Source organism: Scardinius erythrophthalmus, assembly GCF_964197995.2.
Source record: "Scardinius erythrophthalmus genome assembly, chromosome: 19".
Lineage (NCBI taxonomy): Eukaryota > Metazoa > Chordata > Actinopteri > Cypriniformes > Leuciscidae > Scardinius > Scardinius erythrophthalmus.
The window spans coordinates 15,058,724-15,077,581 of record NC_138239.1 but is presented as its reverse complement, the minus strand read 5'-3'; the positions used below and the strand labels follow the sequence as shown (position 1 = coordinate 15,077,581).

Genomic DNA, 18,858 nt, shown 5'->3' with positions numbered 1-18,858 from the left:
GAGTTGTGGGGTTGGCAGGGCAATGACCTTGTTATCACAGAGAAAAATAGATTCAAGAATTCTTACATAATTTTACATAGATTTGGAAGTCTGTTTGAAAGGGTTTTTTTCTTCTTCTCCTAGACCCTCTCTGATTGGTAACCGAGGGCAGATCTACTAGTTTATTGGCCAATAAAAATAGCTGTGAACTCCATGATGTCATCACTGAATAAATCACTCTTAATCTGAAATGTGAAATGCACATGAAATAAATAATTTCCATAATTCAAAACAGCACAGCATTCATATAGATCCAGTAATACGGAATTACCTAATTAGACTAAATAACAACATGCTTTATGCTGAATTTAACATTTAACATTGCCCTTTAACATTGAGTTCCAGTGATCATCTTAGCGTGCAAAAAGAACTCATCTGCGTTCCTGGCATTCTGAGGCACCAACAACATCTGACTGCGGCGAAGTAAATTATCGCTGTTGGAGCATGTGACACAACAGCTTTGTAACCGCATCTTCTCTTCAATCAGTCAGTTCATCTCTCTCTCTCTCTCTCTCTCTCTCTCTCTCTCTCTCTCTTTTGCTCTTTCTTTCTTTCTTTCTTTCTTTGGGGGCAGTAGTGCCCTCCTGTGCTTGTGGGACAGGAATGTTCAACAGCAGGGTGACAATCTCCTGCTAGCCCTTTACACACACACACACACACACACACACACACACACACACACACACACACACACACACACACACACACACACACACACACACAAACACACACACACAGGATGACATCGGCTGCTTGTCTACATCGCTGGGACACTCCAGGCTGCCAAAGGGGGAATGTAGCACCCGTCAGTTACTTCAGCCATGCTGCTTGTTCGCGTACTAGCCATACTGAGTGGGTTAGCTTTTAATAAACAGGCCCAAGGAGAAAGTGTTTGATGGAGATAAATGCTACTGAGAGAGGAGGACAGTCCATTTGTTTGGGCACAATTAAGCATTCACGTTAACAGTTAAGTTAACAGTTTTTTTCTAGCTTTATTTTAGCTTTGGGTTAATAATAATATAATATAATATAATATAATATAATATAATATAATATAATATAATATAATATAATATAATATAATATAATATAATATAATATAATATAATATAATATAATATAATTAATATAAATTATATAAAAGAATATGAATAAATAATATAAACAATTTAAAGGTTTAAAATTTAAAGTTAAAAGGCAATAAAATGTTTAGCTGTGATGATAACTGTCTTAAAAACATAAAAATTAAATATGATCCTATGGATTAAAGGTCAATAAAAGGTTTATTTTGATTTGTCTTAAAGGTGAGAATTCATCTATTCCCCTGCTTTAAGAAAATAAGTAAATTAGACCTAATGATAAAATGGGTTTACAAATAATGCTGGACTTTCAAAAGCATGGAATGACCTTCTTACATAAAGAGTCATACTAAACCCCATATTCATAATTGCAATAGTTTAAATTATATGATTAGATGCACAAAGGGTGAAATCGAACATAACTGGACATGCGATGCTCTTGTTCAGTCTGAAACCAGATTTAAGCTTGAGATAATCCTACATGACAATCAAGCATCTTCAGTCCCTCCTCTTATCTGATGCAACACAGTAAAAAAATTTGGAGCTAAAATTAAACAAACATTAGAGCTCTGATTATAGTGCGGAATCAGACTGCTTGTGGCTTTTGTTGTGGTAACAGACAGCACACACTTGTGTGTGTGTGTGTGTGTGTGTGTGTGTGTGTGCTTATGCAGCAACTGTATGCCACACATGGAGCTATAGCTGAAAAAGACAAACAACACTATAACCTCCAGCCCTGACCCGCTTGGTGATGAGCCATATCAGGTCCTAAATGCAGGCTGTTGTTTCAGGGCCCTCACAAAATCTGGCCCCTTATATAAATGGTTGAGTGTCCAAGTGGTATTGGGAGGGTTTTGTATTTATTTTTAGGAATTAAATTAAATTCTGGGATAGGCGGAGCATGTGTAAAGCTGGGCAAGGTTTAGTGCAAAGCTTCTGAAAAATAATCAGAAGAAGCAGCAAGTAGTCGATTGAACAAGAAAATTCCACGCTAGACTCAAGTTCTTGCTTCCCCTGGCCACGAACTTGAGACTAGCGTGGAATTTTCTTGTTCAATCGACTACTTGCTGCTTCTTCTGATTACTTTGCCCATAAATAACTGCTGGTCTAGGATATGTTTTTGCTGTCGTAAAAGCATTGGCAAAACAGATTTGGCAATTGATCCAGTGCATTTCTGTGTTTGCTCTCTGTTTCTATTTACAATTTGTTTTTGCAGTATTGAGCAATGTAGCCAATCAAAAGCATATCTGTTGACCTCTTGAACACAATGGCCAATCAGAAGTGTTTAAGTTAGAATCCACACACCACTCAAAACGGCTGAGGTTTTGTCTATTGTTGAGTTCTGCTCACTCACAAATCCTCTCATAACAAATTGCAGACATTACATAAATAAGAGATTAATTGTGCAGTCAGCTTTATTGGGCAACACTTAAGAAACTAATAACTTCAGTAACCACTATTAACTAACAAGAAACTCTGATTAACAAATTAGTAAGTAATAGTGCTTTGTCAAATTTGGTGGTTGATTAGCTAATCAGTAATTAAAAAAAATTCTGAAGTCATTGAAAGCTTTTGAGGTTTTTGTACGTTTTTGTAAGGTTTTGAATAATAATGTCGATGCTTCCAAAATGAGTGAGCAGTGCTGTCGTAGCAGTGGGTTGACCCACCAAAACTCCACATCCATGTGCCTTTCTCTAAAAAGTTATCCCCGGCGGAGCAGAATCATGACATTGGTAACATGGGAACATCTCACTATCAAGCTTGATTGGAAGAATGACGTCACTGGCTGGAGGGGGTGAACCATCCATGAAACCATTCAAGTGCTGATGCACTTTCTCATATTTATGCACCTGATCAATCCAACAGTAGCCCAGAGCCCATCCTCCTTCCAGCCGTCATCGTCTGTCCTATCCAATGGGACCTGGACGACCAGATCGTCGAAGCCACCCACACTGAATCTGCTTTGGCGGGAGGTCCTGAGGGACGGATTTATGTTCCATTTGCTCTCGGCTGTCCCTCATGGACTCGGTACACTCTTCCCTGGGGTCTGGACATCCAGGCAGTCAACAAACCCTCTTGCTCATCCGCAACTGTTATTGGTGGTCATGTCTCAGGAAGTCAATCGCTTTGTCCAAGGATGTACAACCTGCACCATCTCCAAGTCACCATGCCATCTCCCCGAAGGGAAACTCCAATTGCTGCCCATTCCTCACCAACCCTGGCCACACCTAGGAGTGGACTTCATCATGGACTTACCTGCCTCTGACTAATTTACCTGTATCCTTATGGTCGTGGACCGACTGTCCAAAGCCATTGCCGCCTCATCCCCTTGTAGGATTACCATTGGCTAGTGACTTCTGAGGCTCTGTTCACTCACGTGTTTCGCAATTACAGCTTACCTGAGGACATTGTCTCGGGCTGAGGACCTCAGTTCCTAGGTGAGTCAGTGAGTTTAACATCCGGCTACCATCCACGATCGAATGGGCAGACGGAGAGGAAGATCCAGGAGATAGGATGTTTCCTGAGAACGCTGAGATTGCCATAGCTACAAAAACAGCTGGAGGCGGTATCTTCCCTGAGCCGAGTACGCCCAAAACTCTCTGCGCCAATCCTTTCAGTGCATACTCGGCTTTCAGCCGTCCCCGTAACTTCAGACCCTGTAACTCCGCCTCTTCATTCAAACTCACTTGAGTACTGATTCCCCGCACCTGTCACTAATCACCTGGGACTTGTATACAGTATACCCATTCTCATCCACATGTAGTTGTCTTATCAGACTCCCCGTCTGATCATCTGCCTGTCATCATCATCCTCATCTTCAGACTGCATCCATTCTAACGAGTCCCAGGTCATCCTGCAAAGACAAAGAACTGTTAAGTCATTCAAGTGCCTTTCACCACGCTGTGATATTTACCTGGGCTGTTTCTTTGAATCTCTTCAATAAGTACCTGAGAACATTGTTCCTGTTGCCTGTTCTTCAGTAACACTTACAATTATAGTTAACTAAAACTAACAAAACATAAAACCTTATTCTGTTTTTATCTGTTTTATCTGTTTGAGGTTTACTATAAGTTGTTTTTTTGCTGTTTATTCCCCTTTTTCCCGCTTGTTGGTTTCCTTACTCATTGTTTGATTATAGTTTGCACCTGATGTTCATTTACCTTTTAACTGCTTGCAATTAGATCCAATCAACTTTATTTCACCCAACTGTATTAATGAACACATTTGCATAAATAATTGTCAAAAAATATAAATATTTGGTTTACATATGTTTTAGAAATGTTCTTTATTATAGCATGTCACAATGCAGGACAAAGTATTTCATAGCAACTAAAACAAGCTTTAAGAGAATCTGAAAGTATTGTAGAACATGAAAAACTATCAGTGATTTTATTGCTCATATTAATACAATCCTGCAATATGTTTAACATGGTATTTTAATCCTTGTGATCACCTGACTGATTTGTCATAGTTTTATGGCTGAGAGAATTGGTCTAGCATCAAGGGTCTAAACCAAACAATGATGCAATCAGTGTTTATTTTCTGCTCGTTCACAAACACACACACACACACACACACACACACACACACACACACACACACACACACACACACACACACACACACACACACACACACACACACACACACACACACACACACACACACACACACACACACACACACACACAGTCTTAGGAAGATGGTCCTGGAAAGTGAATGAAACAGGAATAAATAGAAATGGAACTAGAGAGAGAGAGAGAGAGAGAGAGAGAGAGAGAGAGAGAGAGAGAGAGAGAGAAGGGAAAGAGGGGGGAGTCATCCTTCTTCTCTGTTCCCTAGTTTGGTCACTCAGAGCTGAACATCAGGGGTCATTCGCTGTGGCTCAGAGATTGTGATACAGACTGGGCTAGACATCACACGCACGCATATAGTCATACAACCTGTTTTCTTAGTAATGACAAATGACTTACTGTTCCAAAAAGGAAGGAGAGAGTGATATGTGTTGCTGGGAAGACTTTGAGAGAGAGAGAGAGAGAGAGAGAGAGAGAGAGAGAGAGAGAGAGAGAGAGAGAGAGAGAGAGAGAGAGAGAGAGAGAGAGAGAGAGAGAGAGAGAGAGAGAGAGAGAGAGAGAGAGAGAGAGCGCAATCGGTCATGGCCATTAATATAAATGGTTCTTCCTTCATGTGGTCATAGTGCAGAGTCTGTTTTAAACCCTGTGCTGCGTGTCGTCAGGAGCAGCTGTCCGTCACGCTGAAGCTCTCAACCCCTTTCCCTGTGGCATTGCATCATTCAACTCTGTATCCCAAAAAAAACACACCAATGCGAGTAAAGTTTCACAGTGTGCTTCAGCCGAGACAGACATTATGGACAACAGCATGTTCATGACTCCAGAATGCATTCAGATAACAAGTCTTTTAAATGCATGTAAAATGAGAGGTTAATAGTCTCAGACCTCTTGACCTCCAGCAGGGAATAGTTAAGCATGTACTCATGACAGCAGTGTGGAGCTTGATCCAACTTTGTCTCAAGTGTCCGTGTCTCTCATTCCCGTAAATGTACTCCATAATTGTACGAGTATATTTTAACGGTTTTGTTTGTACAAATCACTACAATGCATTTGCATGAAGTTCTGCAAGTGATTTCTTTAGTTTTAGTACTGATCAGAAAATATGTGACAGATGATAATAATAGATGATGATGATAATAATAATAATAATAATAGAACACACTTTAGAGGGTCCAATTATTAAGTAAACTAACTAACTATAACTTTTGCTTTAATAAACCCGCAATTACTGCTTATTAATAGTTAGTAAGGTAGTAGTAAAGTGTTGGATGCAGAATATGGTCATGCAGAATAAGGCATTAAGATGTGCTTTATAAAAATATGAATAAACAGCTAATATCCTAGTAATATGCATGCTAATAAGCAACTAGTTAATAGTGAGAAGTGGACCCTTAACTAAAGTGTTACCTAATAATATAATAATAATATTAATTATTATTATTATTATATTTTTATTATATTTTTGTATAATATGGAAAAAACACAGCTATGGTATAAACAGTTGGTCTGAAACCGATCATATTAGACAGAGTTTATTGGTCAATTGAAGCTGACATAGTTCTGGCACACATCGCCTCTGTCGACCCTGAGCAAACACTTCAGAGACATTCCTCTCTGTTTAACACTGCTGGATGAAATTCTGCAAATATTCCACACGATTCTCTTAACGTTCTAGAATGTCTGTCAGAAAACTCCTGGCACTCAAGAGCCAATGTGCACATATTAATATCTGAGAGAATATCTAAAACAGTTTACAGAGCAGGATCTGGAGGAGGTTCCTTCTTTAATAAAGCATTAACAGCTTTGATTTGGAATATTAATCTAAACTAGTGGAACAGAGACAATATTTATGGGTGCGTGTTTGACTGACCTCGAGTTTGTTTAAGTGAAGGTGATAATGTGAGCTAGATTTGAGAGGAATCTCTTTGCTGAAGTGCTGGTATGGATTGGGTGTCTAGTCTATATCTCACACCAATGTGCCACCCTGAGAATCAGCCAAATACCTCCAATGTTCAGCGCAGCAAGTTAAGTTTACTACATGATGTTTATAAGCAGATGGTATCAAATGAAATTTTAAAAAGTGATTTGAAAACTTTTCTTTTTCTTTTCTTCTTGTAGCATTTTGCTTAGCACTGCCCTAAGAGCATAAAAATATTTCTATTTTTTTTATCATAATTTTTATTGTAATAATTACAAGTATTATTTCTGAAAAATATGATTACACAATGTAAAATAATAATATAAGTAAAATACATTTAAAAAAATCTAAACTGATGCCTATGTTTTCTCAGAGTTACAACTTTGGGGTACTTTGTAACACCCCTAATTAACACACACATACATATTCATTTCTATAAAACTTTTAGAAGAAACATATGGGAATACAATAGCCTACTATATCAAGATTTGAGACAAAATATTTTTTAACACTTATGTCTCTGCTATCATTTTAAACCTGTAGGCCTATGCATGTTAAATTTGTGTTATAGAAAAATGCTTTGTATTTAATTTGCACATATTCAAAATCCATCACGTAATTGCTTTGACCATCAATCATGGCATGAATGTTGCCTGTGCAGTAGCCCAAACTCACGGACGTGCTCTGCATTGTGTGGACCACGCAGTTAGATTTTAGAGGGTTGTCGGGGGTCTTGGGGTGGGGTGGGAGGGGTCGTCATGTGAAGCTCTGTCTTGGGCACATTCTGTGGTATAAACCAAACCACAGTCCCGCGAGCGCAGCTGTCAGGTGTGCGTCACCTTGGACCACTGATCAGTCTCCGCGCGCTCTGCTTACCGACACCGAGATGTTGCACTGTCCTACCTGACTTTCCTTACCCGTTTCTCTGCTTCAGCACGTGAGACAGAGCGCGACTGTTCCGTTGCCTGCGAGCCAAGAGGAGCGAGCGGGTTATCATGAGTTGTCTGGATGTTATGTACCCGGCTTATGGTCATTACGCACCGTACGCGCACAAAGCTTCAGCATTCATCAGCACTTTACCGGTAAGCACGTTTCCCAGCAATGCATATGTGAAATGCATTGCTAAATTACTATTAAATTAAACATGCAAGTTTTTGCGTATTTTGTCCTCACTTTTATTTTTTTGTATATATGACGACTGTGTTTGCTGTGTGTGTGTGTGTGTGTGTGTGTGTGAGGTCGACTAGACCGGGGCATGTTGTCACACTCCAGTGACCATTTCTCAGTATAGGCGCAAACCTTCAAGTCTTGGCTATAAAAGCAGTTGAACATTTCCGTTAATGCACAGAAAACAGCAAAAAAAAAAAAAAAAAAGATTCAGCTCACTGAACACATTGACCTTTTGCTCTGGGCATGTTGTTTGAGTATATAGCCTATATTAATTTTAATTTTGAGGATAGAATTCACAAAAATAATCCTAATTTAAGAGAGTTTAATTCTAATTTAATAGAGACTGCAGAGAAAACAAGCTTTGGCCTAACTGGATTTTTGATACATAGTTATTCAAAATGTAACTTCCCTGTGTGACAAGCCCTGGTCTTACCTATATCTTTTATATATGATTGCAATTGCATACATATAGATTGATAATCACACGGTTCAGGCACACAAACATAAACATTGACACAGTCAGACATACACACAACAAAATGTGTCACAATGGTTCACAACTACTTCATTTTCTTAGGCACCCCTTGGTCTGAGAAGCCCCTCGTCTCGCTGCAGGGATCTGATGGACAGCGTTGGGGTCCCGGTTTCTGCTGGAAGTTCCAGCTCGGGGGGTCCGTCCCCATCACCATACCCTTTGTCCGGACAGGTAGAGGAGGCTACGAAGGACAAGGAGGTCGGGGAGGCAGAGTATCTGAGCTCACGATGCATTCTCTTCACCTACTACCAAGGGGACATTAGCAGCGTGGTGGATGAACACTTCTCCAGAGCTCTCAGCACCTACATGGAGGCCGAGGGCAAAAAGAGGCACAGCGATCCCAGCACAGGTGAGAGTGTGGCAAAAGAGTCTATCGGTTTGATCTGAGACAGATGCAAGAAATAGGCACAAGAAAAGGAATTTAAAATCACTGCATATAATTTGCGTGCACAAATTATCTCAGCTAAGCAATAAGCTCAAACTGCAAAGGAAAAAACATTTCAGTTTTAGTACATTGTTGTCATGTAAACGCACCATAATTTACCAAAGAATCCACTGTGAAATGTACCGAACAAACAAATAATGCTCTATTGAGACATTCACATAGTTGAAAATAAATAACCACTTTTCTAGCATTAGGATCAAGGTGATGTTACTTTTAATCCAGTGGTCCTGTACCTCTCTTCTCTCCTTCACATCTAATGCACCAATGGATGGGGCCAAAGATGCGATGATGTAGAAGTAGGTGTTGATCTGATTCTGCAGAGGTGGTCTTTCGTCGCACTGTCATAATGTGACAAAATCCGAAACGAGTTGTTTTCAGAGCTTGGTTTTAATAAAAGTTGTTTTTGGATTAACGATGAAGTTTTGAGTCGGTCACACACATGACCGACGCTGGTCATGCGTGTGATGCTGGCCAATAGTGAGCCTACGTTCTGACGTACAACCCAGAAGCGCTGCACTGTTACACTACGTGAACTCACTCAGAGGCCCACACAGAAGAAAATGAATAGTTGAAGAAAGTCGTTATTTAAAAAAAAAACATTTTCCGCACAAACAGTATTCTCGTCGCTTGATAAACTTATGACTGAGCCACTGTAGTCACTTGGACTATTTTGAACATTGTCCTTTCTAACTTTCTGGGCCGGCAAGTTTCAATTACAGAGAAGCCTATGGAGGAGTGAGACAGCTCTCAGATTTAATCAGAAATATCTTAATTTGTGTTCCGAAGATGAACGAAAGTCTTACGGGGTTGGAACAACATGAGGGTGAGTAATTACTGACCGAATTTAAATTTGTGGGTGAACTAACCCTTTAATAGTACAATGACCTCTTACTAGGGGAGTAACAATATATCGTGTCACAATATATCGCAATACAAAAATGCAACAATATGTATCGTGGATAGTGAGAATATTTATTGTGTGTAGTTCACCCAAAATAAAAAAATTCAAGTTTTCAGAGTTTTAGTGTCAGTACTAAATTAAACTACTATATAGTATAATGTTGAATATAATGTATAATTATGCAATGGGGGAATATTTGTGGATCCTGATAATGCCAAATATCTTATATTACCAGTAAAACGTGACCTAGTGAGCCAGTGACAGAGTGCAAGCATATTCATCTAAAATAATTCTGTATTTGTATTCTGGTGTCACCATTGTCCTGTGCCTTGGGTTATCAGCACCAAGCCCAAGCCCATTCATTTACACCCACAATGTAATACCAAATCTAGCATTTTAATCAACAGTACATTTTTTGTTAAACTTTTATCATATGTCTTGGAGTATCGCAATAAAATCGTATTGTGAGTTCAGTATCGTGATATGTGTCGAATCGTGACATGAGGCTAACGTTACACCCCTACCTCTTACATGTCAAAAGATCAAATTTAATTTCTCAATTCATGTCCTTTTTAAAGTCACTAAGTTTCAAACTACTAAAAGGGCAGCATGAAAGACAATAACAGCTGAAACAGCTGTGTTCTGCAGAAGAAAGAAAATCATATGAGCTCACAATGTCATGAGGGTGATTAAATGACAGAATTTTCATTTTTTGGGCGGACAGGAGCTAACTGACAATGTCGTATAGTCACAATTAGTCACAAATATCTTTTACTTTCTGCCCCTTTTGTGCCGCCAAGTGAGATAGCGTGCAGAGCCTGTGGAATACCAGATCACTCAAGTGTCTGCAATGCAAGGTGGTGCTTAATGTGTGTGTTTACCTTAATGAACCTTTGGTATATTCCCTCCCTCCCTCCCTCCCTGTGACATCTTCATCTAGCCTCTCAGACACTGCCTGCCTCCCAACAGATACTATGTTTATACGTGGCGGTAAGCGCAGTGGCTCGAGCTCGTATCGCGTTCAAACAGCTCACAATACCAAGTGTCAGATTTATGAGGAGCTCGTCCACCCCTCCTCTGATCACGACTACATCACCGGTGTCTTTTTTCAGAAGAATTCTAAATATAAAAGTAACGGCTAAAAACATACTTCACCCCTCCCTCCACATTCTACGAGGGGTTACAGGGGGCGAGAGGGTTAGTAAAAACAACAGGTGAGGGCACGAGCAGAGACAGGGTTCTGCAGGTCTGTGGAGGTGTTGTGGAACTGGCATGACAGTAGAAGAAAACCACATGCGGTTCTCCAGGTTTAAACTTCTGCCTTATATAGACCTTTAGGACAGACAGAGACTGTCTTAGGGGCCATTCACACAGAATGCAGGTCAGTGGAACGAAAAAAAAAAGCAAGCTCTTGAGCTGCGTTTTTGAGTTCACAAGTGGCAGCAATGGGTGCAAAAAATAATCTGTTTGGCACGGATAGGGATAACAACTGTTGGTTTTCTGTTTCAGAGAACTTCTTTTAACTTTTAACATGTCATGTGCGAAACACTGCAAAAGATGTGAGTCAAACATGTCTGTTTTTCTTCAGTCAAACAAATTTTCTTGTCTTGACCACTTCTTTTGTATATCTTTAGTGGGTTTTCTTAGTCCTTTCTAGCTCTCTCTTTCCCTCTCTCTCTTTCCGTCTCTCATCTCTCTCATGTGGCTGTGTGTATTTCTGTGATGTGTGCTAAGCTCTTTAGAAGCAAATGGAACACCATATGATTCAATCAGAAAGACATCTGAGGGCGTGGGGCTGGAAATCATGTGAAATCATGTGACAAGCCTGACCTGAGAGTCTAAGGTGCAACGGCCTTATATGTGGACAAATGAGACTCAGAGAAATGTCATCTCAGCTTAACCTATAATAATATGATAACTAACTGACATCAGCGTGCAAATTATGGGGGGTCTGACCCTTCTTATTAAACCTTGAACACTCCAAAGGAAGTTTCAATGGTGTTCACACAACATTTCAGTAATCACCGACGTGAGATTACAAGTTAGTCAGAGCCCCCTGAAGAGATGCTAGTGAACAGAGGGCATATTTACCTGAGGAGGTTACCATAACAACAGTAGCAATGATAGAAATGAACTTTCCATTGAACTTCATTAAACTTTCTTAAACAGATTCCCAAGGGCATTATTGCACATTTATAAGAACAATATTTTCTCTAACCTTATTGAATGTCATATCACACTTTTTTGTTATACTGGTTGAAACTCTCTTCACATCCTAATAGCAATCAATAATAGAAGTTTGTTAAAACATATATCTTCTGTGAATGTCTCAGGACCAAAAAAATTTCGTCCAATAATTGCATTCGGTCCGAATGTAATGATACGATGTCCTGCCTACCTGCCAACATGTATTTCCATACCTCCGCGCACCCTGCTTGTGCAGACATCACACGTCATCTGTGCGTTCAGTAAGGCTTTGCAGAGTTGTAGACAGACATCAGTCACGGAGTGCCACAAAAAAATAACAGCCGCCTTTTACAGTTCCTCCTGAATTAAAACAACATGCCATTTCATATACGTAGTTAGAGATGGCAACACGTGACGTACTAGCCGGAGCTGTTCACGTCGTCAGACTCAGATTTATGCGTTTCTATGTTAACACTATAATCGCCAAAATGAATCTACAGCAGTCAGGTGGTACAAGTAAGAGCTCTGTAAGTTGTTTACATTCATTTTTTTTGTAATGTTATTTGCTTTGAGACATGAGGTAATTTAACGCCGTCTCTCATCTCGTGACGCTTTGCAGACTCTGCTGTCTGCTTTCATGTGTTTTGAAGGAGGAGTGGCTTTGGAGAAGGGAGGGTGGGATCTCATGCTTTCAAAGCTAGCTTGCTATTGCTAGCCTCTAGGAAATTGCCTACCCTACCTTTAAATGCAACGAGTAACTTCAATTAGAATAATAAGACACATCATAAAGCTGTGACAATTGCATAAAATAATGTTGTGAGATTAACGTTTTAAATTTTGAATATAGAAATATGAAAAAAAGAGAGCCTACTTTTATCAAACTAAAATCGCCAGTAAGCTGCGAGTAAGTCACCGTCTAAATGAGTGAGTCATTGAATTACAATTACATTGAATCACATATTCTCTCCCGTGGCCTCATGGGATAGTAAAATGTCCATCGTATGCACACTTGAGAATTTTTCTGGAAGAAGTAGGTCATCCGGGTACTTTTCACCTACTCTTTTATGAGTACTTTGAATTTGGACATACTACTCGTCACATCATGTTTTTTGCCTAATATATGGTATTATTTGATTTCGGGTGCAGCCACTATCTTTATGAATGTGTCATTGAATCATTCACTCAACCATTCAATGACGCATTCAATTAAATTCAGGAACAAAATGCTCAGAGAAGCACAACTGTTCTGTTTTGGGCTTTAAGTCACTTAATACTAACTTTTTGTTCATTGAACTGTTTATTGTATTAAATCTATATAAGAAAATATATAAAATTGTATAAAAAACATTTGCAATTGTACTGATATCTGAAAAAAAAAAGCTCTCTTGCTCATATGATTTGCTTAGCTATATTGTATTATAAATCTAAATAAACAAAATAAGGCTCATAAGGTCCATTTTGTGCATCACTTTGAATTTTAGAGGCATTTTTTTAATTAATTTTGGTAGCATTCTTGCCCCAAGCCCCCATTAGTGTCTGACCCTGAACAGTACTGTACTGTTCTGTCATTTTTAATCATAATTTTTTACATTTACATACCACAAAAATGTTTTGTTTATTAGTTGACTGTTAGCTAACTGAGCAAGGGGCGCCAGACACATTTTGTTGTGTGGGACATACCTCAACAGTTCCCCAAATTGTATGGACAGTACATCCTTAAGAAGTTGATCCTCCCCACAAATTCGTATAAAAAATAGTCTCTGTCCATGCATAACATTATGCTCTTTGGCCTCTGTTTCTCTTTGTCATTCTTTCTTTTCTTTCCCCATCAGAAGCTTCATCCTCAAGCAGTCGGCGCAGTTTCCCTCCATCTTTCTGGGACAGTAACTACCCCCCTCCGCCCAGCCGGCCCCATTGTGATCCCATAGGTGCTCCCACCTACGCTATGGACGCGTACGCCCAGGCCTTGCACCCCGGTCTGCCTCACTCACACGCTCACCCACACCCATCAGAGTCCTGGAGCTACTCTCAAAGCCAGCCCTATCCCCCCCCACGGCCCCTCCATGAACTGTACTCCAATCCCGGGCTGGATGCCCACTATGGACCTCTGCTGATGCCTGCCGTCCGGCCGCCTCATCTCTCGACGCTGCCTGGGCATTATGAAGTGGGAAAGCTGGAACCCACTGCAACATGGCCAGGGCTGCTTCCGCCTGGGGAAGTGGCACAGAGTCTGGCTCTCAACATGGAATCAGGTAAGGTGTTCCAATGTAGGCAAAACAGCAACAAAATTAAATATAATGTGATAAAAAGAGAAGAATTGAATGTGTCCCTGAAGAGTGTACTTCTTGTTTGTGATTTATGTTGATTTATAAAATAGTTCATCACTTTATAAAGGGAAAAATATGATAACAAGGTTGATGCCAATCCTGGAGACACAACATCAGAAATGTCAATATTAACAAATAGTATACCCTTATGAAAAGAAAATATATTTCCCTATATATGAATTATCAATATATTAAATGGTTTAACTGTATATTTGAAAATATACAGAATAATATATTGTGTTAATATATTACAATATATTGAATAATACATAAGGAATTGCCACTTTTCATACATGGAAAAATATGTGACAATATATCTACTAATATATCATAATGTATGTAATTTTATATTCAGTAATACACTTCATAATATATCGATGTATATGTGTGATCAGATATGGTACTGCATGTGTAATATATTGCAGATATATTTACTCATGCAGCATAAACACACATATATAGAGAAATATGTAATGTAATATATATATATATATATATATATATATATATATATATATATATTTTTTTACATTATAAATGTTTCATATTTTCAAGCTAGTATACTAAAGCACAAGCAAACCTGCATACTCTCCTTTAACAGTCAGAAGCAAAGCATCTGGGAACTAGAAATCTGTTGTAACTCATTCCGTGAATGTGTGTGTGTGTGTGTGTGTGTGTGTATTATTATCAAATTTATTTCTTACACGTGTAAAAAGGGACACATCTGTTTTGTAGAATGATCTGTACCTAAAATGCCAAAGACGTGCCTAATTTAAGACATAAATATAATACATAAAACTACAAAAAAAAAAACCCTTTTACCTTTGTAGCTTTAGCATTTTAACTATTTTTCATACACTTTTTTTTAAACTGAACATTGTGAAAACTTGCTCAATAATTTGCAGGTAAACTTACAGTTTGTAAAATTAAGATTCATTTAATTTAATTTCATTTCATTTCACAGAGCTTTATTTTCCAAACTAACTGAGAGTTTACCAGCAATTACCCATCAAGTTTCCAGAATGTTCCGTTTAGAAAGGTGCATGAATTATGTTAAAAGCAAACAAGCCACATGCCCTACAGGTTAATGGCAGGAAATGGATTGTTTGGCCTCAGTTGTTGGTGCTTATTATATAGAGAGTTTGCAGCCACCATTGAGATTGTGTGTGTGTGTATGGGTCCTCCTTGTTTTCAGCCTTTGTGTTCATGTCTGCTTTGCACCGCAGGTCTCCAGCACCACAAGAAAGGGAAGGAGCTCTACTGGTTTTAATGAGTAGCCCTTCATCGACCATCCAATTAAAGCCTGCAGTTTGGCCCATTGTAGCCGAACTGTTGTTTCTTTAGCCCCCACGCACACCGGCTCTCCACCAGCTCTGCACACGCTCTGAACACGCTCCAGGACTATTTGTGTGCACCATGGAGATATGAACACAGGGTGATGAGAGAACGCCTGGGGGGAGGCAGGGGCACTAGACGACATGGTCTTTCTGTTTTTGATCCGGTTTCCTCTTTTTGATCTTTTTTTAATTAATTTATTGTCGTGAAAAAATCCAGCTTGCCCTCTTCGGTTCTCTGTTTGGAGGTTGAGACGTAAGAAACATCGCATGGTGCAGTGTATATGGAATGATACATTTCCTAAAAATCTGGCTGTTTATATTGATTGAATAAGGATGGCAGCAATATGTTTGTATTGTATCTTTGCATTATTTGTTTCTTCTCATGTACAGTATTATTTATATATACAATAGTATTTATGTGTTTCAATTAAAATACACTCACGGCCAGTGCTGTTTTTTTTTTTTTTTTTTTTTTTTTTTTTAACATGGTGTGAAACAATTAAAATAAAAAATCTCTTTGAGAGATCTCAAAGAATTAATAAACCGCCAAAAGAGTGAAATTAAGTTATTTCCCAAGTTAATGAACCACTGTATAGAACTGAAAAGGTTACATTGATGTTGTTAAAAGGGGAAAGTCATTTGTGGTGTATTTTTTATGTTTATTGAATTCAAAATGAAAAGACTAAAAATGCAAGAAGGTGTTTGTATTTCCTTATTAAACATGCATTTAAACATGTTGCTTTGTTCTTGTCATGGCCTATTACTAATTTCAAAAAAGACTTCTATGGTTATATGTTATATATCTTAGATTTGAGTTGAACATTAAAAAGCTGATTTGTCTTCAAATTGTGAACCAAAGAACCCGTTCCAGCTAACATGTAAGTCATAGGAACGGAAAGCCATTATTCATTTTTTGTATGTTGGGTAACGATGATCTCCTGAAGCCTAGATTTAATACTGTGTTTATGTTCCTCTGGAAGGAAAGATGTCCCAGGCTTATCACTGATGTTGTAGGGCACAAACTCACTCTTGTCCGATGATGAAATTATAAACGGGTGCATGAATAGATGGTTCCTCTAAGACTCCCCTGCCAAAACTATAAAACATGACAGCCAGCTGGTACAAAATCTCTGTCTGTCAGGTACTATTTATATTCATGTTTTAAGCTAAAACAGAAGCTAAAACATGTTTCCATGTGTTATGGGGACTTTCCATAGACATAATATAGACATAATGATCTTTACACTGTACAAACTGTATATTCTATCCCATAATCCTAGCCCTACCCTATACCTATCACAGAAAACTTTCTGCATTTTTACATTTTTGAAAAACATAATTTAGTATGATTTATAACCAACAAATTAGGTCCCCATAAGGTAGGAAAAACCCACCTGAACCCCCACACACACACACACACACACACACACACACACACACACACACACACACACACACACACACACACACACACACACACACACACACACACACACACACACACACACACACACACACACACACACACACACACACATACACACACACACACACACACACACACACACACACACACACACACACACACACACACACACACACACACACACACACACACACACACACACACACACACACACACACACACACACACACACACACACACACATTAAAAATAAAGAGATAAAAACGACCTCTGCTGGTCACGTATTGCAGTTGTTTCTTCAAAATGGTGTGAATAGAAACAATTCTGAAACTAATAACAAAGTTATAATATTCGTCAAGGGTCGAGTTAACAACCACATTTCTTGATTTGCAGGCCAGCTGCAAAGTATTGGCTGAGACATAAGTTATATTGTTGTTAAATGGAAGTTATATGGTTGTTAAATGACAATCATGTGTTAGATATGGTCATCTGTCTGGGTTTTTAGGACACAGATACAGTCAGTCACTTGACAGAAGTCGTAAAGATTGTATACTTCAAACATGTGCACTTCAAATAATGCAAGCAAGTGATTTTGTGTCATGTTGGCTTCTCTCATGACTTCTAATGTACCTGGTTTGCAGTCATTTGCATTTTGTTTTACTTCAGAACCAAGATTTTATGTTGAAGATCAAGTGGCGCTCCTGTACAGTACCAAAATTGTACAAAAGTAAATTAAAAAACAATATTCCAATATATATATATATATATATATATATATATATATATATATATATATATATATATATATCAACTGCATAGACTCAACAATATGCAAAATGATTATACAAATGTGCAAATATATGGTCAGTAGAATTTTATTACACTACCCGTCAATAATTTCGATTTTTAATGTTTTTGAAAGCCTCTTATGCTCACCAAGGCTGCATTTATTTAGAAAATACAGTAAAATACAGTGAAATATTATTAATTTAATAAAACTGTCTTCTATTTAAATATATATAAAGATGTAATTTATTCCGGTGATGACTTTTGTGACCCACCAGACCTATGTACACTACAACAATATATGATGAAGCATATGAATTTATAATAGACAATAATGAGAAAGAAGACGTGTGTATGCACAAACAAGAACACACAGATACTTATACATAAAATGTATACTAAGCACTAACACATGAGCACACACAAATGCCTACATATATATTGCCTACAAACTGCCACAAATCACACGCACAGAACAAGATGATGTCTGTACTTTTGTCCATTCCGTTCCAAACAGCTCATTGTCCATTTAATGGGAACTGCAACACGTTACCCTAAACCACATCTGCCATGTTCTTCAAATGCACAGAACTCTGCTGTCATGTCACTTGATCTTTAACCTCTGTCATGACAATGCAAAAAACAGCTGAGAGAGATCGTTGGCAAGGCCTTGACTCCACAGAACTCATGATCATCTGAGAGGGTGCCAAAAAATATTATGGCGCTATGTGAAAGAGAGAAAAGGTGTTAGAGAAGCAGGGAGGATATGTTAATGGGGCAAAACCTTGACTGAGGTAAACAGGATGTCTGATGTGCGGTAAAACCTTTCAAAGAAATGGAGACAAGCTATGTGTTTCAGAATAGTAGCATCTTCCCACTCAAACGACATTTCACATTAACAAGAAATCAAATGCTACATTAATCATAATGTTTACAGGCAGAGAAGAGAGAATGAGTTTGAAAAAAACCTGAAATCATAACAGTACGTGTAGTAAAATCATTGTGAAAAAAATACACATGTGAATGTGTTGACAGAGAAGCCGGTGATCTTGGTCTGGAGCTTCTTAAAATTAATTCTGATGAACTTTCGCTTTGTGTTCTTGAATAAACATAATTATTGAATGTATATACTTTAT

The 18,858-nt window shown here is 38.5% G+C and overlaps 1 protein-coding gene across 1 annotated transcript; it reads left to right on the top strand.

The window, feature by feature from the left end:
* The first annotated feature begins 7,346 nt into the window (after positions 1-7,346).
* vgll2b (vestigial-like family member 2b) lies at positions 7,347-16,246 on the top strand. Its single transcript, XM_081348010.1, has 4 exons — positions 7,347-7,690; positions 8,356-8,662; positions 13,679-14,098; positions 15,400-16,246. Exons 1-4 carry the CDS (start codon positions 7,604-7,606, stop codon positions 15,441-15,443), a joined length of 858 nt encoding a protein of 285 aa, XP_081204136.1. The 5' UTR covers positions 7,347-7,603; the 3' UTR covers positions 15,444-16,246.
* Positions 16,247-18,858: the final 2,612 nt, after the last annotated feature.

What these genes read in the sequence shown, in the direction of transcription:
- vgll2b (XM_081348010.1), top strand. Translation starts at nt 7,604, where the DNA reads ATGAGTTGTCTGGATGTTATGTACCCGGCTTATGGTCATTACGCACCG. An exon ending in GCACAGCGATCCCAGCACAG is followed by an intron (nt 8,663 to 13,678) that starts GTGAGAGTGTGG and finishes TTTCCCCATCAG; the next exon opens with AAGCTTCATCCTCAAGCAGT. An exon ending in GGCTCTCAACATGGAATCAG is followed by an intron (nt 14,099 to 15,399) that starts GTAAGGTGTTCC and finishes TTTGCACCGCAG; the next exon opens with GTCTCCAGCACCACAAGAAA.